Source organism: Nanorana parkeri, unplaced genomic scaffold (assembly GCF_000935625.1).
Source record: "Nanorana parkeri isolate BGI_ZX_2015 unplaced genomic scaffold, ASM93562v1 scaffold117, whole genome shotgun sequence".
Classification (NCBI taxonomy): Eukaryota; Metazoa; Chordata; class Amphibia; order Anura; family Dicroglossidae; genus Nanorana; species Nanorana parkeri.
In genome coordinates, this window is record NW_017306385.1 from 910,316 (window position 1) to 932,463 (window position 22,148).

Genomic DNA, 22,148 nt, shown 5'->3' on the forward strand with positions numbered 1-22,148 from the left:
GCTGCAACATAACATTATAAAGACATCCCCGTGGATTACCCCTTTTAGAGAGTTGTCACCAGGACAGGTTTACCTATTGGAAGATCTCTCCTCACCTTCTGTCTCTGTAAAAACTAAAAAATGTTGGATTCCCCATTACTTCCAGTACCAAAGACAATGGTCACCAGGACTAACAGAGAGAGTGTATTCTGTGTGTGTTGTAAAGTAGCCACCGCTCCAAGCTCAGTGATACACAGATAAGCTACATTTTTGTTAATTTTTAAGATTTAACTCCTGACTTTTGTGTCGCTTTGAATTATGTCCCTAAAGCAGAACTCCAGCCAGCCCCTCCTCCTTTTCATGGTCAACACAAGCTATTACTATTTAGAATAGCTATGAACTATACCTACAAGAACTATAAAGTTGCAGTCATATGACCAATCCCATCCTTCTTCCCCTCCCAATTCTCTGGTTGGGTGGGCAGCAGCTCTAAACCTGCTGATGTCAGTAGTATAAACAGCAAAAGGGGGGACATTCAAAAGACAATCTGTCAGGGCAAGAATTGGCTTTGCAATGCTGACTGTAAGTTAAATTAAAGACATTAGAGGTGGCTTAGAGGATTGCTGAATGCAACAATCTCAAGCAAAAAAGCAAGGCATGGGAGTGACTACATCCTGTACTAGCCCAAGTAGACATTTGAAACTGGAGCTCTGCTTTAAAGTGTATGGATTGTTTGAGATATAGTAGGGAAAGGTTTATGGTGCCTTTGTCCTCCTTGGAGAGATTTTCCTTCACTTATCGTCCCATAGATGCAACATAAATCTCTACATAGCAGGGGGAGTTACAAAAAGGTTTAATCTCCTCAGTGGAGACATGATAGGGGTTCTAACCTTTCACTATATCCAAAACCAGGAAAAACATTTTGGCTATATATATATATATATATATATATACTGTACACTTCTGCTGTTGTCATTGTCACGCCAAAGAAATAGCATTAAACACAATTTTTGGACAAAGCGGACAACCGAATAAAATTGCAATATCTGTCCTTGACATCCATCCGTTTCATCCCTGAATACATCCATCTGCTGAAAGAGGTTTGTGATTTGAAGAAGTGGTTTCATAGAGACAGCCTGGAAATGTTTCTTTTTTTTTTTTAATGTCTAGAGGGAAATCCATGTCTAGTATATGGATTAGGCCTGAGCTCGGCAATGAAATGAGAATGCTATAAAAGAAAGAAAGTATCATTATTTCAGCTTCATAAAGGTATTGTTTTCAGTCTGCCGGGATATGGACAAACGATTGGTAGAACGTCTAGAGGAAGGCCATTGACTCATAGCATGTGGTACAGTATATGCCAGCAACAATATATTTCAGTCTCTGTCAGTTGTGGACCCTAAGTACCCAATTGTAGGAAAGCTATTCATAATTCAGCTTAGGGAATAACCAAAACCAATGAGTGAAAATGCAACATATACATCAATTAGAAACCAGTGTCATCATTGAGAACACATCCTATGCATTTCCTAAAGACTGCTGACACCACTGGAAAGGCAGCATATGCATTTATCAGAAAGTGAAAATGCAATTGAGAATCCCATTATAAATTCACTAGAAACCAAGAATATGACTAACTAAAGCATTTCTTAGCAAGTAGTATAGTGACATCATTGAGAATGTAGCCTATCAGATCAAGAGGGACCAGTGAACTCATGGAGAATGCAGCATATGCCAGTGGCATCAGTGGAACTGAAGCCTACATTATCTGTTCTCTAAAGAAAGGTGACATCACTGAGGATGACCTTACTAAGAACACAGACTATCCATTTACTAAAGATCAGTGACATAATTAAGAATGCAGCCTACCCATTCAAGAGACACCAGAGACATCATTGATAGTGCAGCCTATTCATGCACTAATGACCAGTAGCATAAAGGAGAATACAGCTTATCCATTTGCTAAAGAACAGCAATTGATAAAACTAAAAATGGAGCCTATCCATTCACGAGAAACCACAGACATCACTTAAAGTGCCTCAATGTTTAGAAATAATGGGCTCCAAGCCAAAAGGGGAAAGAGTCCAAAAGTGCCTTCAATTATTCATAATTTGTTTCACCTTTTGGTTTGGTGCCAATTATTTGTAAACATTGAGTTGCTTCTGGATACCCAACCAGGGAGGCCAGTTGTGTTTGAGAGCTGCCTTATCAAAACCATTGAGTTTTGTTGCCTTGCATCTGAAGGATTTGAATAAGCACAGAAACCCCAGCACCTCCTAAATGTGTTCCTCTGGAATCATTAAAGTGCAGCCTGTCAATTCATTACAGACCAGCAGCATGAATAAGCATATATCAAGCATATAGCATATATAAGACAGATGATATCCCTGTAAAAGCAGCCTATCAAACAATGACAGAACTAACAATGCAGCTTATCCATTCACTAGACATTGGGCCATCTCTGAGAATAGAGAGCAAATTTAATGAACCACCATTAGAATTGCGGTCCAGTCTGGACATTATTCATGAAGATGACCCTGGATATACATTATGATATAATATAATATAATGTTATTAAGAAAAATATGTTTAAAAAAAGTTCAAACTCGCAGATGATGTATATTCATGGTGAGTACACAAAGCAATTTATCCTATATACTCTATATATAATATAGGGTTTCCCACTCAGTCATCATTCAGAGTGGAAATGACTGAGCTTTGATACCATCTCACATTACTGAGCAGGAAGCATTGTCCCAGTATGCACTAGGCTGAGATTGTACTGATTACAGTACATAGGCAGAAAATCTATCATTAACGTGCCTTGGCTTAAGTCCCATCACTACAATCAGAAACAGTTACTATCATGTACACTGCCCAGGGAATATTTATTGGTCTAGATTATACATACTACAAAACTGATGCCTGAGGCCATTTTTTTTCCTTAACCCGGACACCAACATCAAAATTATATATAATTAATATTTCAGTTAAAAATAAGTGTCTTCAGTTCAAAAAAACAAGTGTCTACTTTTAGGAAAGTCAATTGAACGATTTAGGGTCATATCAGGTTCTCCAAATAAAGACAGAAAACAGGCTTACCATAAATGATAGCCAGATTAATGTTGAGGTTCCCATAAACCATAGATAATTATTATCCAGTCATTTTACAACAGGCGTAGTGTCTATGGACCCCTGTAGATGTGAACTGCCACTCCTTGATGATCCATCCATCAGCCCAGTTGGAGTTTCCCAGACAATTGTTATGGTTCCCTTAAGAATAGGTTACGGCTAGGCGTGTCTGCTCTTAACGTAAACAGGTAACACGAGCAGTTTATGTCAATATCACTTAATAGAAAGTCTGTATATAAGCATGATATGACTTCCATCTAATATATGAATAGAAGTTAGAATGAGTGTGCCACATCAATCATTGTAGAGTGCAGAGAAATTTACTTTTTAATAATGGGGATTAGTACAATATAAGACATCCAATGCATTTCAGGGGTCAAAAGAGTCTCTTTTCATCGGGGGTTTGAAAACTGTGTGGAAAAAAAAGGGCAGGACACTAGGAACTTTGAGCGTTCCGGAGACAAACCTTATAAACACACCACGAACAAGTATACACCTCTGTAGTGTGTTCCCTCCCAGCATGATCTATTGGTGGAATCTAGACACCTTTGTAGTGTGTACACACCCAGCAGGTCTGTTGTGCAAAGCCCTGCATGAATTGCAAGGTGATGTTGTGTAAATTAGCTCTACCTTGTGTTGCTTGCGTTGATGAATGCAGGAATGTAAATGTATGAGCTAACCATTTTGTCTAAACTGTGATGCACTCATGTTTTTGGGACATTATTTAGGTAGTGCAAAAAATAAATAAAGTTTCTCCATAAGTGGAATGAGGAACACTTAAAAACTGCCAAGAGGAAATAAGCTTTCAAAAACCTCTGGACAGTACAGAATGGTTGGAATAATAGTCGCGTGTGAACACGCTGCTATTCAATTTACCAAGAAATCGTGAAGAATCGGCGTGCTCATGTTTCTGGGCTTAAGAAGCGTGTGAACTTGCCTCCACACATGTGCAGTTGGCTCATACAGAGCTGAACATGTCAGTGGTGTGTAAGTTCCATATTTTTGAATACTGTTTTTAGCATTTTCAAAGTGTTTTTTGGGATGGTTGTAGGCATAGAGGTGAAGCAGCATTATATATGCATCATGTGCATAATTTTTCCATATATGGCATTAGTGGAAATATGTTTCTAGAGACTTGCATGCCACTATTAGAGCGGCGTGTAGCCTATGGCACATGCTACATGACGCGCACGTACGTAAATACATAAAAACGCACCATAACGGCGTGAAAATGTGACACGTTGCTCGTGTTTGGTTGATAAATACGTTTTGCTGTGTAAAAATGCACACACACCTGGTGCGTGCGTGTGTTTAGGTTAGTAAATCACCCCCAAGATTTCTGTTTCCCTTCTGATTAAGGGTTTCAGCAGCTGATGCCCAGAAGTAAAAAAAAGATGAAAAATAAAATCAGAAAGAAAATAGGAAACGTATTCTAAACTCGCATAGTATCCTGCCATTCTTCTCCATATATCTTTAACCTCCGAAACACGATGCCTGGTTTATTTTGTGTTATCGCGATCATAAAGTCATACATTTTTACCAATTTGACCACCATTGGTGTGGTACTCTTACTACTTTTCTAACCTCTGGATTCCACCCAAGTTGTTCTTTGAGGGTCTGTGGTTTAAGACCTCCCTAGCCAAAGCCACTGAACTCCATGAATGAGGTTCTGTTTTATAATATTACCCTGAAAAGCAGAAGATCCAGCACCTCACATTCACGTCCTGTGAACCAAATGTATATGGCTACTTTAAGGGATGTCTATGGGATATCACTTGTATCAGCACAGCTACTTTCCAACATATCAAATTTAATGACTTAACAGAATTTTGTAAATAACGTAATTGTAGTATTGATTATAATGTTGAAGCCCAACTCCAGCTTAATACAAATAATGTAACATAAATTGGTGGGACAGAAAGGTGCTGATAACAATAAAACATTTTCAGACGTTTAAGTCCTTCCCCACTCTACTAAGAATGTGTTTATGTTTTGTCTATGTGCCGCCTGAAGTTTTTTGTCAAGATAGGAAGTTAAGACAAATTTCCCCAACAGGAACACAAATGGCATTATATACCCAACATGGTGCTCCAGTACTTCCCCACTATATCCAAAATGAAATAAAACAGTTTGGTTGCAGTCGGGTTTTAATGCAAGGGTGGTCAAATTATTATGGAATTCAGAAGCCAGTCTGTCTAATCGAGAAGCAAAGAGGATTTTATTTTAGAAGCCAGCTTTGTTGACAACGACTAGGTAAAACCTCAAAGGTTAGTCTGTAATTTTTGAGAAGCATTGGCTACCTGGTTTCTGGGATTTGACAGCCTTGTCCTTAAAGCTTATTTATATTAAGGTTGCTTGAACGTGCAGGGCAGTGTGTACTAGTGCATTCAGCGTCTGAAATTACCAGAAGACAATAAAACTTCTGGTACTGTCCCAACTTGATTGTTATTCTGAAAAACTGCTTAGAAGCAAATGTTGAAAAGTAGACCTTTCACGCAAAATTTTGTATGGGGCCCTCTTGCAGAGCCCCCCTGAGATCCCACACAGCTCACCTGAGAGTGACCCTGCAGAGCCCACTATAGACTCTCTATGATGGGCTCTGCAGGGTCGCAGATGGGCTGGTCACACCTCTGTAAACCTCTTACCTGTCAGCCCCTATCCGCTGTCAGCCTTCTCCACCGCGGGGCCCCGCCTCGTCCTCAGTCATCAGTGGGCCCCGCCTCCTCCATCGTCGCCAACCCCCACCTTCTCCTACACTGCCGCCGCCGGGTCCGTCCTCCTCCACCACAAGCTGCTGCTGTCACTGACTCAGGAGTGGCTGTGTGGAGGAATCTGCACAGATCACTGACAGGTGGTCAATGATCTGGACAGTGGCATGTTCCTCCTCACAGCCGCCAGTGACAGCCAGCAGCCTGCAATGCCATAGCGCCCCAGGCGGCCGCAAGGCATCAGGGGGACCCCTTTGTTTCTCATACTGGCTGGGCCCCCCTGTTTCCCCCAGGCCCCATAGGGGCTGCCTGGGTCACTATGGCAATAGTTCAGTCACTGCTTGCACGTTCTTTACTCCTTAAAATTTTATGATGTCCCTCCTTTGATGTCCCTTCACAGAGGTTATGAACCTCTAGTGTAGGCTGTAGAGTATCCATTAGCTCTGAATCTTCTACAATAAACCCCTCTCTCAGAAAGAACACTGTGCAGATGTCAATCCTTTTTTAATTGTACAAGTAGATCAACAGAATTCCCTTTATAAGTTTCCAGCCACAGCTAAAAAAATGCACACTTAAATTTAAGTTGAGAGAAGCACAGCTCAGATTCTTTATACCCAGGCCAAAAATAAATATCTGCTACGTTTCTGGAGAGTGTTTACTTCTCTCTAGTCCATGGCTTTTAAAAAAACTGCTACATGGAGAATGTAAGTAGCACAGATTTTAAAACTGTTACTAACATTGGCAATTAAAACAGAGATTAAGAACCACTGAGAAGTAAGTGAGACCCAGAAAGACTTAAAGAGGCCCTGCTACCAGTCTATTAATTTCAACAAAAATCTTCCTATAAGACTATCTGTGTATTTAAAGTGACACCAAACTCAGGAGTTAAATCTTTTTAAAAAAAACTATTTAAATATTAATCAACGCTTTATCCTTATTTTGCCTTATATTGACACTAAACTCAGAAATTGGATCTTAAAAATTAATTCAAGTACCTAAACTACTAACACAAATGTATCTTATTTGTGTATCACTCGGTTATAGATCCACATTGGCTGACCTCTACACAGGCTATCCCCCTTTCAGTCTATCATGAATGCTGCTGCTAGTCTCATCCACCTAACCAATCGCTCAGTGTATATCTCCAACATTGTCTCAAAGTATCACCCTAACCGTCCCCTTCACTCTTCCAAAGACTTCCTGCTTTCTAGCTCCCTCGTCAACTCTTCCCATGCTCACCTTGAGGACTTCACTAGAGTCTCTCCAATCCTCTGGTACCCTTTACTTCAACCTGCCCGTCTATCTCCCACTCTGACTGCCTTCAGGCAATCCCTAAAGACTCATCTCTTCAGGAAAGCTTATCCCACCTCAAACTAACCACTGAACCATCACATTCTCAAACTATTCATCCCCACACAGCTACCACTTGCTCCTCCGTTTTAGATTGTAAGCCGTCACAGGCAGGGCCCTCCTTACCATCTTGTCTTGAATTGTATTGTAATGTCTTCCTTATATTGTAGATCGCTGCACAAACTGTTGGCACTATATCTGTGTCACTATAGATATAGTGCCAACAGTTGGCACTATATATATCCTGTATAATAATAATACTTGTTTTTCAGTGTTCATAAAAAATCCTTTTAATATTAGAATTTGATCAGATCAGAATAATGTGCTTTTCAAATTTAATTTAACAGTAAATTCATAAATCTAGTGATATACAACAATTTAAAATCAAACGTATTATTATAAGGTAACAGTCGTACTTTAAACATAAAAATACATAGAATATAAAGTATATTATTTGACATTTTGACTACAGTCTCAAAAATGAACTGCTGTAAAACTAGTAAGCCAGTTTAAAGTGGTAGTGGCATGCTTTGTGCTAGAATCGGCAGCCAGAGGACAGATGTGAGTCTCATTAGGATTATTATAGATGAGAGTGCCACATGGAGTTTATATCAACATGTCAGCCAAAACGGGAAATACTGGCAACAATCTGATATTACATCCAAAATTTCACTGCAAAGAATTTTTTAAAAGAATTCCTAAAGCAATGTGGAAAGTCAATAAGGGTCTAAATTTTTTTTTTAAACTATTCCAATATTTAATTTGTATGTATTTTATTTGAATAAAGCTACAAATTGTATTCACAGTGTAGATAGCGAAGACAGATTGTTTACATTTATTGACAGTTTGTGCCTTTGTTTTATCAATATTGTAAGGGTTCTTCTCTGCAGAATGTCGGCTGGGGACGAGTTTCTCTACTAAGGCTGTCTAAAGACAACAAACACAAACTGTAGGACACCCACCCGCCTTCCTGATTGGATGGGAAGCCTGGGAAGCCACAGCCATGCTCCATCACAGCTTCCCATGCACCGAGGACTGCAGCTGTTATGTGAGGAATGCCTCCTCCATGCATTCAAGTTGTAATACCAGGACCCTGTGGTTGCTCTGTCCGCCTAGCATCGTGACATCTTGTGTCTGAGTTACAGGTGCATTGACAATTTTTCAATGGGCTGTCCTAAAGCAATGCACCTTAACATGTGGACCAACATGTGTTAATATAGGAATCGAGTGAAGGCCGTAACCTAGATGTTTTGTCACTTAAAGCTAAGTGCGATGCTCAAGACAAGGAATCCCATTCACTTGTCTTGAAAGCAAAAAGTCACTCAAGACAAGGAATCCCATTCATTTCTATAGCCCCTATTCACACCTGAGCGATTTGTCGCAAGCTAAAAAATGCCTATTGCTGGAAAAAGTACATGAGCTACTTTTTGGCAAATTTCAGTTCTGTTTGGTCCCATAGACTTCAACAGGAAACGTTGTGCGACAAAATGCACAACAAAATGCTCAGATGTGAACAGAGGCCATAGAAATTAATGGGATTGCTTGTGTTGAGCATTTTGTTGCACTTACTTTTGAGCGATAAAACACCTAGCTGTTGGGGACTACGACTTTGCACACTATGGGCTCAATAAACTATTTATGGTGCAGTGCCTTGCACAAACGTGTGCACGGTGCCCCTGACCTGACGTGTTGTCACTGTTCAAGGAGTAATACAGTGAGTAATAGCAGCTCATTGTATTTTCTTCCTCTTTTCTCTCTCCCCTGTGATCAGGAGGTGATCAGCGTTTTCCCTGCTGAGTCTCCCTGTTAAACGTCTGTACAAACGCTTATCAGAAGCAGTTAGCCCAATGTGCAGATCTGCTCCTAGTCACACCAGGTAGAGAGGTGCAGGCTAATATCTGTGCTACATTGTAGGCCAGATATTAGTTCATAGAGTTCATAAAGCACAGAAACTGTGATTCTGTTATGAAAAATGGCAATTTGCGATTTTTCCGTTGGTGTACACCACAAATCCTCTTTAACATAGGCACACTATCTGGCCCCATGTGTGTTGATATACTTAGAATGTATTTAGCTGATTTAAACTGAAAGTTCATTTGAGCTTTTGCTTGCTCTCCTCAGCTCAAGAATGCCTCTAACCTGTGATGTTCTCATTCATAACTTTTGTTCTTTCACCACTTTTCAATGTATATCACAGGTTCCCATCACATTAACCATCCTCATACAACAAACTTACATACAGGTCTTTGATGTTCTTTGGAGCGTGATTTGCCCTCCCATCTATCATGCTCTTTTCTTAATCTGTACAGTATATCATCACCACTCAGCTCCTTCTACATTTCTAGCTTGGATCCTTCTACAATGTTTATTGTGCTATAGGCGGTGTATGAAAGAAAGTACCCTAAATGAGAAATGAACTGCACTCATCACTCTTTGATATCAATAAGAAAATATATCTGAAAAGTAAAGACCCGTTTAGAACAACATAATTGTTTTTTTCTCTATTTGTTTTTCCCTTGGTTCTTCCCTCTAGGTCTGTGCCTTATGTACCTGTATGGCCAGTGATGGAACTTAATGTGCCTGTGGCCTCTAAAGAATGTCTGCTGTGTCTTTACAACAAATAATAAAGAGACTAGGAGACTAGAATTGTGGAAGGAAGGCGCTTGAACTGTAAAGCCTGACCATCACACCTAAGTGAGCTTGTTGGACATCCCAGTCCAAAACCTTGTGCATTCATATAATGTTGCCCCCATCCCCTTTCCCTTTGCAGCTATAACAGTCTCCACTCTTCAGGGAAGGCTTTCAACAAGATTTTGGAATGTGTATGTGGAATATTGTGCCCATTCAGCCAAAAATAGTATTTGTGAGGTCAGGTGAGAAGACATGGCTCACAAATCAGAATTATTTCCCAAAGATGTTCAGTGGTGTTGTAGTCAGGGCATTGTGGAGGCCACTCAAGTTGCTTGACACAAAATTTGTCAAACCATGTCTTTCTGGATATAGCTTGAAGTGTAGGGGAATAGTCATGCTGAAACTGAAAAGGGTCTTCCTTAAGCTACTTCTTCAAATTATTTATACACCCTGCAGTACTGTTATTACCCTTTACTAGAAACACCTGAACCCAAAATTTGGAAGGACATCCACATGCTTTAGCTCGGTGTGATGGCTGGGTGTCCATAAACCCTTGGCAATAGAACAGTGAGAGGGACCCATCAGACCACACCCACTACAGGATGCCTGCTAAAAACTACAGGAGGGGGCGGAGGCAAGACTAGTCACTCTTCACAAGCAGAGAGAGCAGCAGTGAGCAGACTTTTTTACAGGAAGATCTAAGTTTCACACTGGATTAGTGCACATTTCTGGCAGAAATACACAAAGCACACCAAGATTCAAGAAGAATACACAAACCTCTTAGACAATATTTGCTTATCCCAGAGTCCAGCCTTAAACGGCAGGCAAAGCAAATAGCAAATCGAATTCCCATTGACATGAGCCTTTAATAAAAACGTACTGTGGACTTGCTATCAATCACTGTGCCTTGCTTTTTAACACTACCAGTAATAAAGATTAGGGGTAGACAACCCTAGAGATGTGGAGAACTCCCTGAACAGCATGAAATATATCAAGTACCACCAGGGTGCAGCGACTATTTTTTAAGCTAACCTAGCATGGCCCAATTAAAAAGTGAGGAAGGTTTGAAGAAAATGTTAAAACAATAATATACAAATGTCGCTGTAAATGTAATCTTTTTCTACCTTTTTAGCAATGAGCAAACTTGGCATTCACTTCCATTCACATATTTTAATGTCTGGAGCATAATGTGTCACCTGAAATCTGATACAGGGGTTATGTGCAGTACTGAGTGCAGGAGTAAGAAGTACAAATAACGTGCAGCCCAGCAAACAAAGTGCAGGGCTCAGGAAAATGCAATGCACAGAGTGCACAACATACAAAATGCAGGGATCAGAAGTGAGTAACATACAGGGTGCAGGAGTCAGGAGTACAAGTAATATACAGCCCTTGGAAAAAAGTGCAGGGGTCACGAGTATGCAATGTACATAGTGCAGGAGTCAGGAGTATATACACTCTAGTGCACAGCACCCACTATGATTCATTCCACTAAGGGACATTCCCATAATGAGGCAGTAGCATCTCATTGGGGGAGTGGCAGGTGTGGGGCAGATGGCTGACTAGCACCTCCTTCCACTCAGCTTTCACCACCGCTCCCCCCTTCTCCTGGCCACCTCAGGTGGAGAACAAGGTAGGGATGGCCCTGATTCCAGCCCCTTTATTCATAGCGCAAAGCACCCCCTATAATGAATTTTGACAACACACAAACCCACCAACCTACACACACCCACAAACATATGCACACTCACACCCACACACTCACACCCACATACATATAATCACATACATACACTCATATATTTACATGTACACTATCACACTCACCAGCAGTTACTTATCGTTTTTACTTAAGTCCGCCTGCTGGCATGGTTGCCTGTCCCTCCAGTCCCTTCAGTTCCTTGTCCCCACTCCTGCTGGTGGGAAAGCATGGAGGCAGCGGTGCTCAGGAGGAGTGACATGATGGGCTGTGGCCTGTTTAAGGCCGCCCTCTTTCGGTGTGTACAGAACTGTGGCTGTCGCGAAGCAGCATGTTGGTGGCACCAGGGGCACCAGGCAAGGGAATGACCCAATCTCCTCGCCCATTACAGGCAAATTGACAATCCACCCTTCAACGCACTTATACTCACCTTCATAGTGCTTAGCTGCTGCTCCTGCCTTTGCCATAGCTGCTAGTAAATACCCGGTGCTTCCAGGTATAAGAGAAGCATGTGACCTCCTCGTATAATGCAGTGCACAAGCCTAGCAGCCTTTTTGTTGAAAATTTGCATTTGTTTATAAATAGACCCTTATGTTTACCATAGAGGTTAATGGGAATCAAACCACAAACATGCTGAACGCACAACTGTGAAGTGCAGCAGATGTCAAGCTCCATCTCTAAATGCGAAATCTTAAGATAGTCACATGCTGTTGTTTTTTATTTTTTTTAATATTTGTGTTTAAAAAAAAAAATACATATATTTCTTTTTTATATTTTTTATGCTAAACAGTGTAAATTGAAGAATCTCGATCTGGGCTGTTTTGGATTTTCTGATTGAAGGATGCCTGATGGAAGGGTGGCGCAAGGGTCACCCACTGAATGATTTTCGGACGAACATCAAGAACCGGCCAAAATGTGTACAGTGTATGGCCAGCTTTAGACTCAGAATTATTATGATTTTGTCACCCCCCTGCTGAGTCAGAGCTACAGCGTTCCAATCAGCAGGGAGCATGAGCTTTGTCAGATCTCTGCAGAGTGACCACTGTTTCGACACAGAAAGCAAGGATTCTTCTTTGCAGCATGCTGGCTGGGGGCAGGCTGTCCTGCTTAGGCTGTGACTTCTCTCTAAAGCAACAAACTAAAACTTTGTACAGCTTTTGTTTTAATGCACCTGTAATGTGATTAGCTGGGCTTTGATAAAAAATAAGACCCTAAGAGCATGCATTGAGGGTAATGGCTTTCCTAAATTTCAACACAGCCCTCTTGGCCTTGTGGGATCTGGCATAGACAACGACTAAGGAGGAAAAGTAGTAATGACTGCAGTCAGTACGGTTTAATGCTTAGGGACAGTCTGCTTTATAGTAGATGGTAAGAGTACAAAGTCTTTACATAACATAGGAAGTTCCTGTAAATCCTCTGCCTGGAATAAAGTCTGCAGCTAACAGCATTCCATAAATCAGCAGTCTAGTGCCCAGAAAGGAGAGAAGCTCAGTGCTGGCAAATAATATTTTATATTTAATCTCTGTAAAATGAAATTAAATGAATTGTCTCAATGATCGCCATTTGCACAGATTTGTTTTTCTTTATCATAAGTCCCTAAGATTTTGTATGATTGGATACCCATTACATGCCAAGCACATAACAGCCTGAGGTGGGGCCCACTATAACTGGTGTACAAGTAAATCAAAGAGAGTAGAATACTAAATAAACCAACCCCTGGAATACACTACCATAGGTTCCCCAGCTGCTGTGCCTGTAAGGCTGTGGGCTTAATTTGAATCTGTGCTTTGCCCATTATATACAATTTGATGGGTTACAATGCACTGATATGTCTTTCTCAGCATGTAAGGAGCACAATAACAAAACAGGTACAATAGCTGTCTACTGGAAGAGAAAATAACTAATTTTATAGTGGGCAATTCAATACCTGAAAGTGTACTTCCACTTTCCCAGCCAAATTGGGATAACACCTAGCTTAGTTTTGTTACATGCTTCCATTCACATACTATAAGCTAAAAAAATGCTTCTTGCAGTTAATATTGGTTTTACTTGGGTTAGCATTTATTAGCTTCTTAAGGGATACAATTTCTACTTGGCTTTTGCTTCTTTGTAATGTTAGGAGGGGTTTGCACTGTATGTTAATGAAGTTTATGAGAGAAACACAATCCACAAATTTCCATCCTAAGTCTTTCTATAAGTCACTGTGAGGGTGCTGAGAAAAACCTGAATTCAGCTATGTTGTCTGCTGCAACAAAACAGCTAAAAGGTAAAAAATATATATTTTTTATTTTCATTATGCTGTGTGAAGACATAACAAACATAAGTGGAAATACACCTTAACAGCACCATGCCAATATATACAGAAATACTGCCACAAAGCAAGTGAAAGTCATTCTTCCATTATATTCATTTGACATTAGACAGATGTAAGTGTTTAAACTCCTTGCTTACTGCTTCAAAAGTGAAATGTTTAGAGGATCATACCTTCCTCCAGGATCTGGTTCTCACTTTCCGACTTTGGATTTTTGGCAGTTTTTCTCTTCTTTTCCAAATCCCTAACTAGAACCCAAAGAAAAACACATAATGAGAAATGATAGAATTAGCAGAAGAATTACAATATTTTCTGCCCGTAAAGTGGAACATGAGAGACATGACAAATTCCTACTGAACAGAAGCATGTGGAAGCCAAAGCCAATTAGAAAACAAGTCTGCAAAGATTCTGTCCCTTTTGAGGTATCCGTCTCATGAATTGGTTTTACTCAAGATATAAAATAAACCATTGTCACTTTATATGCCGTTCATAGGCAATTGCCTGGGAACTGTTTACTTTTATCCTGGGGGCTTTCTGCTTTATGCTCATTGGGCCAGAAGAGCATTTGGGAGGTCAGATAATTAGCATTGGATTAGAAGAAAAAAGGATTGGTGGTGCGCGGGTCCTGAATGAGGTGCCAACCCCTAGTTAATTATAATAAATGAATGTCATATTCCAACTCATAATCTAACCACAACAGATATATGCCTATGTATATATATATATATATATATATATAGATGACGAGGATCCTCAGATGTATCATATTAAGCATCATGTCTACTGTCTCCTTACATACCATCTGATCAAAGAAGTGTTATATACACCATAAACCATTTTACACAAGTGATCCCTTGTATCATGTCAATATTGTATCTCGGTACAATTGATGAATTACTATGTTGACCCCTCTATATCAGTATTAATAGTTTGGGTTGGTTTGTTTAATTAGATTGATGTTCTAGTATTTATATCATGTTTTTTGTATGATCTTTAGACCTCCTCCTCCTGATGAAGCTCCCCGCGGCGCGAGACGCGTTGAGCACAATAATGCAAGTATGGCATCTCCAATTAGCTCTGCAAGTACTACACTACGACACACCAAATGTGTTTCCATTATAGGTTTTCGGTTATTTCAGCCTATGGATGAAATGTTCTTTATTGTTTGTATCCAATTTTGAACTCCCTAATCATGTGTATAATTATTATCTAATCATGTTCTATTACCTCATATATGGAACCTAGTGGGTGCAAGGAGGTTCCCATCTAATCATGCATTGTTTTATTTCTATGTATCACACTGATGATTTTTAACTTTTCCACCAAATTAAAAATATATTTTTATACTACATAGTTGTTTGAAGTTCATTGGCACTTGTCAATTGGTGCCCAAAACCCCAACTTCTCTTTCTATTCTTTATTATTGGATTAGAAGACCTGGCTTGTAATGGGCGTTCCAATTCATCCCAAAGGTGCTCAGTAGAATTGAGATAAAGGACCTATGGAGGCCACTCAAGTTCTTCCACACCAAACTCATCAAAACGTCTCCGAGCTGGCTTTCAACACAGGGCCACAGTCATGCTTGAGATCAAGGCTCTGTGCAGGCCACTCAAGGAGATTTTCTTCTCTCCTTCCTTTTCTTTCCTAGCAAAGTTTTTTCCTCCTTGCCACAAGCTATTTATAAACCATGCTGGCACCCTTCCAAAATACTTCAAGGTGCTTTCAGCTATGGGAGAGCACACGTCCTTCCAAAATACAGTGTCTGGGCTTGAGGGGTCAATCACCAAGTCTGAATATTATCATGTAAAGAGAAGGTGGGTGTCATCAAATCTATGTGAGCTCAGACACTAAGCTTATACGGGGTTTGGACACTGAGTGATGGAGCAGTGCAGACAAGTATATGTAGGTCATGGAGTGGGCTTTCAAGAAACTCTGCCACTCTGTTCCGGCCAGAGCGTCCCAAGTTGTTAAGAGCTTTTAGCAACCTGTGACGCTCTGACCAGCGACCTGCCCAGCTCACTGACATCACTGGTTGCCCGGAGCTGAGCGGGATGCTTTGGCTGGTGTCCCACCAAGCTCTTGGCAATAAACCAAACAAACATGCACCCCTTCCCCCAGACCATGCACCACCAGCAAACCCCCAACCCCATACCCCACCATTCTCAGGTAGAGAAAGCTCTAGGGACACCCCTGGGTGTGCTGGTCAGCTGTCCAAAATTTCCTCCATAATATTATATATGACCTAATGGTGCTGCAGATAGGATTGTGTCTGATGAGTTTGACTTTGATTGGCTGATGTGAGGCAGTACAGACTGTCCCTTATTAAACACTTTAGTTAATGAAGCCCCTTGAGCTCCTAGTCACACACGTTAATCAGCTATTGGTGCCCGTCACAGTTACGTACTTCTAAACTCTCCACGAACTGGCTTGCTTTCATCATCTTCATTAAAGGCAATGATCTGTACATTGTAACTCCGGTCAGGATCAAGTCTTTGAATGATGGCTCTGGTGGCGTTGTTTTTAAGATTTAGCTGGTTGGTTTTCCCACCTGAACATGAGAAGACATTGAGTCAGACATCTTTCATCATGGCAGAATATTGCAAATACATTAGGAAAATGCTCATTATTCCGATCATTCTTCACAAAAGCGGCTAAAGTTAATATCGGGGTCATGAGCCAACCTTCATCACAATGTTACTTTATTCAGATTCATTTTAATCTGCTGGGCTCTTCAGCTGGTAAAAAAAAACTCCCCCTTTAAACCCACTTTCTATAACCCTCCATCAAAACAGTGGTTAATCACACAAATCTGTTTGTCATTTGTCATATAAAACCCACATTAAGTACAATGTACAAGATTTATTCTGATTGGCTGCGGGTCATAAACAGCAGTACGAGTATGCAGTATGTTAAAGTGGACTTTGCATCAGATATATTTTTTTAAGTGTTGTGGTATTCCCCCTGACAATGCCGTTATCTGCTTTTCTCTCCTGAAAGAAGGCATCATCTTTGTTCTGTCATCATCCAAGGTCACCCTCTACTTCCTGGACTGAGATGTTGACTCAGATGACACAGTCCATGGAGCCAATGCAGTTCTTGGTTGTGTTCACAAATGTTGGACACAGATCTGAAGCCTCTCACCTTGTACATATTTACAATGTAGCAGTGTGATCACTGGAGGAGAGGAGCCTGAGGAAATGCTTCCACCTGTCTGCAGCAGACTGCTCACTAGGGGAGAGGAGACTGAGGAAGTGCTTCCACCCGTCTGCAGCAGACTGCTCACTAGGGGAGAGGAGACTGAGGAAATGCTTCCTCCTGCCGGCAGCAGACTGATGACATCATCTCAGCCTAGGCAAAGTCACTGGACTGTATCTCAGGAAATGCTTTATAATGAAAAAAGGTAGGATTTTTGACATGTCAGGAACTAATACTGCAGACTTGAAAAGTTACTGAAAGGTGAAAGGTCCACTTTAACTCAGGGAACTTGTTATCACATACGCTTTAACTCAGAGAACTTGTTATCACATACGCTTTAACTCAGGGAACTTGTTATCACATACGCTTTAACTCAGGGAACTTGTTATCACATACGCTTTAACTCAGGGAACTTGTTATCACATACGCTGTCCATAGAGCTGATCCAGGTTTTCATACAACTGGCCAAGTTTTGTTTTAACAAAATGAAAAACACATTGAACATTCCCTCTGAAAAAGCTACTAGAGTGACACAACTGGCAGACTAACTGGCCAATGCTTTTGTGATGAGGGCATGTATTGTTCTGATACAGAAAAACATAAAAAAATGTTTTTAAAAAGGAACTCTGGGCTCTTGCAGTGGTGCTACCCATAAGTGCCCATTTTTGTCTTGGTACAAAAATAACAAAGTTATACTCACCTGAACCTCAGAGCCCGCATCCCCGCGTCCTATACACAGCGTATAGGATGTGAGCACTCACGGGACCTTACACCGCTGCAGCTGTGTTGCTTCAACAAAGCTATGCAGCCTGAAAAATCTTCTGCATCAGACATGTCCGGGAGTGTTGCACGCCTGCCCCCGCGCATGTTGTAGTTCCTTTTGCTGGCGATACATCACTATTGGACACAGTAGTAATAAAGGGTTCAGCGGAAGGAGTCATAGAGTGCAGCAGGAAGACATAAGCTACTCCTATATGTCCAATGCAGATGATTTTTCATCCAGTGGCATCTCATTGACAAGTCCAAGATTGGCTGCTTGAGGGATGTGACAAGTAACTATTAAACATTTTATTTACCGTCTGACAATATTTACAAAAATGTCATCTAGAGGTAGGGTTGCTCTAATGTCATCCAGAGTCAGGGTTGCTCTAATGTAATCCAGAGGTAGGGTTGCTCTAATGTCAACCAGAGGCAGGGTTGCTCTGATGTCATCCAGAGGCAGGGTTGCTCTAATATCATCCAGAGGTAGGGTTGCTCTAATGTCATCCAGAGGCAGGGTTGCTCTAATGTCATCCAGAGGTAGGGTTGCTCTAATGTCATCCAGAGGCAGGGTTGCTCTAATGTCATCCAGAGGTATGGTTGCTCTAACTTATCTAAATTCCAATGACCAGTTTGGTGCAGAAGGAGACAACTGAAACTTCTAGAAAAGGCATTTACTAATTAATTTGGTATATTTAGCTTTGGGGCTACAAATATCTGTAGCAGTCAGCGAGGTCCCTACACTTTTCAGTGCCCGAGGCAGCGCAGGGGGGGGTTCTGATGGTGCACATAAAAGGGGAGGCATATGGTGGCGCGCATGTGAGGGTGGCCGGGGGGGGAGGCAGAGGTGCACAGTAACTTTGTCTAGCGTCCCTGCCCAGGTCACTGACATCACTGGTTGGCATGATCTCGGTGGGATGCTCATCTCCTGGTAATCAGTGATGTCAGTGAGCTGCATAGGGTACCGGGCAGAGCGTCCCAGGTTTCTAAGAGCTCTTACTGTAGCAAGCTAGGACACGCTGGCCAGAAAGGGGGCGGCTGGCGTACCTGGCACACCGGCTGCCCCCTCTTTCCATGTGACCCAAGGAGATGCTGCCTGAGGCAATTACCTCGCTGCCTCATTATAGGCCCTGGAAGCATTCAAAGCGGCTATAAAGAAAAGTGAGACGTTCTTACAGGCAGATAGTAGATAAATGATCTTAGAGCGCTGCCTATGTCTCAAAAAGAAACAAAGATACAGTAAATGAACCAAGACGGACATTAAACCGAAAAGGGGACTCTTTAAAAATATGATGTAATCTCTGTTTACACCTCATGCCAGCTGCTCATGATTTCTGACCAGGCAGTTTGTGAACAATGAACAATGAGCATCCCACCCCAGAAATGTGTTTGGGCAGTAAATGTGGATGTTAATGTGCAAAAACAACATAAACTGAAATAAACTAAAGTTATTTCTATAACCAGAAGGGTCATAAGCTACAAGCTTGGGGATTGGGGCTGAATTACAGAAACTGGAACAAACAAAAGGTACAACTGATGCCAGAACGAAGCCGAAATCTAGGTTTATATGAAATAAGCAAACATGGCTGCCTGCACATATATACTTACAATCTATACACTAACACACATTTCTTTAAAACATTGATAAATAGAATATTAACAATGGTGAAAAGATGTGAAAAGTGTGAAAAGTAGGCAGAAGGAAAGTTAGGGGTGTCCACTGCCTTGCATACTGTGTCTGATTAGTGATCCTTAAAGGTGATGCTTATACATTATTATAAGGAGGAAACACTCAACTAGTATCTGCAGGTCTGTAGCAGTAAACCATGCACAAGACAGGGACACCCAGGGACAGTCCAAGCAGGTTTGCCCTGTACTTTTATTCAGCAAGATAGCAAACAAATACAGCTCAATGCAGGAGGGCTTTGTACAGCAAGTCCATAGCATAAAGCAAACAAGACATTTGCTCGTCCCAGCTATGACTGAAACTAAGGTCAGCTCCTGACCTATAATGGGTACCCCCCCTCCCAAAAAACAGACAGCTCTTGTACCGTTTTAGTGTTCTGTCAGCAATCAGCCTTTTCACCCAGCAGCAGGCTTCCACAGTAGAGGGGGAGAGCCCTGAGCATCCGTCAGCTCACATTTATAAAAGCCTGTGGACAGCTAAGACTAATAATGAGGTCTAGCTATCCGGTAAGAAGAGGACCTAGGAATGGAGGCTTTATATTAGAAAGCCTCCAAGTTCCAGGATCCAGAACAGAACTTATTAAGATTCAGAGAAAACAAAAAAAGTTTGTTTTCTACACACCCTGGCACCTCTCACTATGTGTAGGTGAGAAACCTAGATGTCCCATACACACCCCAATCCTGCCAGCCAGTGCCTCAAAATAAATACAATTGTTTTACAAATTAACATTTAGTACATGTCAAAGGGTTCCCAGAGCATCATGGGTGAGCCAAAGAGACAGCACAGCAGAGCAGCTTGTTTTGCAGGTCTGTTAGTCTAATTAAAACCAGTATGAAAAATGATCATCAGTGGGGGAACAGGCAGTAATGAAAACCTAACAGAAGGTATAACTAATCCTTCCTCACTCTGTGCAAAATGAAAAGATTTTGGCTGGAGTCTTGACTTTAAAAAAGGATCATGGATTTCCTTCAAGAGTATGAGATGTTTCAGCCATTTTCCACCCAGTCCCTTCTGTGAAGAACAAAGGCCTGTTCGTTTGCAGATTTCTCTTTGCCTTATGACCACAATCACAATGCCATCCTACCAGGTCATTCAGACAATGTGGGAAATTACGCCTGCACTCTCTGCCCTGCCTGTAGCTCAGGCACAAGTGACATAGAATTGCCAGTCACTGTATCTAGAAGTTATGTATGATGTTATGGGACAAATATGATTTGTTCATTGACTGAGTATGAATGAAATTCCTGAATTCCATTTTTTCTCTTAAATTAGACTAAAGGAAAGGGCGTAATAACCATCCAGAATATATGTCCATTCTGAGAATAGCCAAAGCTCTTCCTGCAGACCGAGTGCTGAGAGAATTTGCTAGCTGTTCATGTACAGAACTTGTTTTTTCCTTGCCAGAGCGTATCAGTTAAGGTTGGGTCTCCTCTGTATGGTATTATAGATGTTTCTGTCTAGCTTTATGGATAGAAAACAGAAGAGCAACAAAATGGTCCATAAAAAAAGATTAACATTTGTGTTGATCAAACATCCAACGCGTTAAGGGGGGCAGACACAACACCCTTTTTTAGGGCTGGAAACAATGAGAATGAAGGAACTGGCCAATCACTGCTTACAATCCACAAATTTTAGGAGAACTAACCATAGTGCCATTGTTGGCACCCTTTCAACCATCATCCCTCGATCAGCTAATCGAAAGAGCCGGTCGGAAAATATGCGAATGAACAAAGCTGGCAGCCAGTGAGCAAAGCGGGAGATTCCTTGGTCAGCGCTCATAAGTGTTGATGGAGGAATCGGTTTTATTTTTCTCATTCAGCCCATGGGTTGAATGAAAAAAAATAGAATAGTGTATGCCCAGCTTTAGTCCCTGTTCACACCTAGATGTTGTGTCGCTCAAAGGTAAGCGCCACATAACGTTCAAGTCAAGGAATCCTACTCATTGATATGGCCCCTGTTCACTAGATATGAGCATTCGGATTCGGACAAACCTGCAAATCATCGAAAATCAGTTGATTTGGCGTTTCATCTGAATCCAAAATAACAAATTATCTGCCTAAATATACTAACACTATATTGGGTCATACATAAAATCATTTTCAGAACACGCGGCGGCCGTTCTGCGCATATCCGCTGCCATCTTGGAAGTGGAGCGAATGAGGTCACATGATGGTGATATCACACTCTACATGAGCGGGGGCCATATCGGCCGCCGGCGCGTTCTGCCCATGCGCGCTGCCATTTTGGAGTATACCTTGGTATACACCAAAAAGGCAGTGCTGGAACATGCGGGGGCCGCCATCTTGGTGCATAACAAGATACACTCCAAGATGGCGGCCCGCTTGAGCAGAACGCATCGGTGGCCGATATAGCCGCTGCTTATTCTGCAGTTTCGGATTTGGAGGCTAGTTGCCTCCGAATCCAAAACATCATAAAGTGAGTTTCCTTTAACGAAACTAATGAAAATGTTTTTCGTATTCATTTGTTTAGCTCAGAAACATTTTTTTTTGCCGTGCACATGTCTACTGTTCACAGCTAAGCGCTTTGTAGCAAGCAGAAAAACGCCTGTTTCTGCAAAAAAGTACATTAGCTACTTCTTGGCAGATTACAGTGTTTTTGGGTCCCATAGACTTCGAAGGAAAGCTTCATGCGACAAAATGCTCAGGTGTGAACAGGGGCCATAGAAATGAATGGGATTCC

At 41.3% G+C, this 22,148-nt stretch overlaps 1 protein-coding gene across 1 annotated transcript in view; it reads right to left on the reverse strand.

Moving 5' to 3' along the window:
• Nucleotides 1-22,148, reverse strand: part of COL14A1 (collagen type XIV alpha 1 chain) — a 137,717-nt gene that overhangs the window by 99,643 nt on the left and 15,926 nt on the right. The window contains exons 3-4 of the mRNA XM_018553336.1: nt 16,212-16,355; nt 13,981-14,055 (exon numbers count right to left, since the gene is read on the reverse strand). Coding sequence (XP_018408838.1) covers nt 13,981-14,055; nt 16,212-16,355 — 219 coding nt within the window. The remainder of the gene's footprint in view (nt 1-13,980; nt 14,056-16,211; nt 16,356-22,148) is intronic.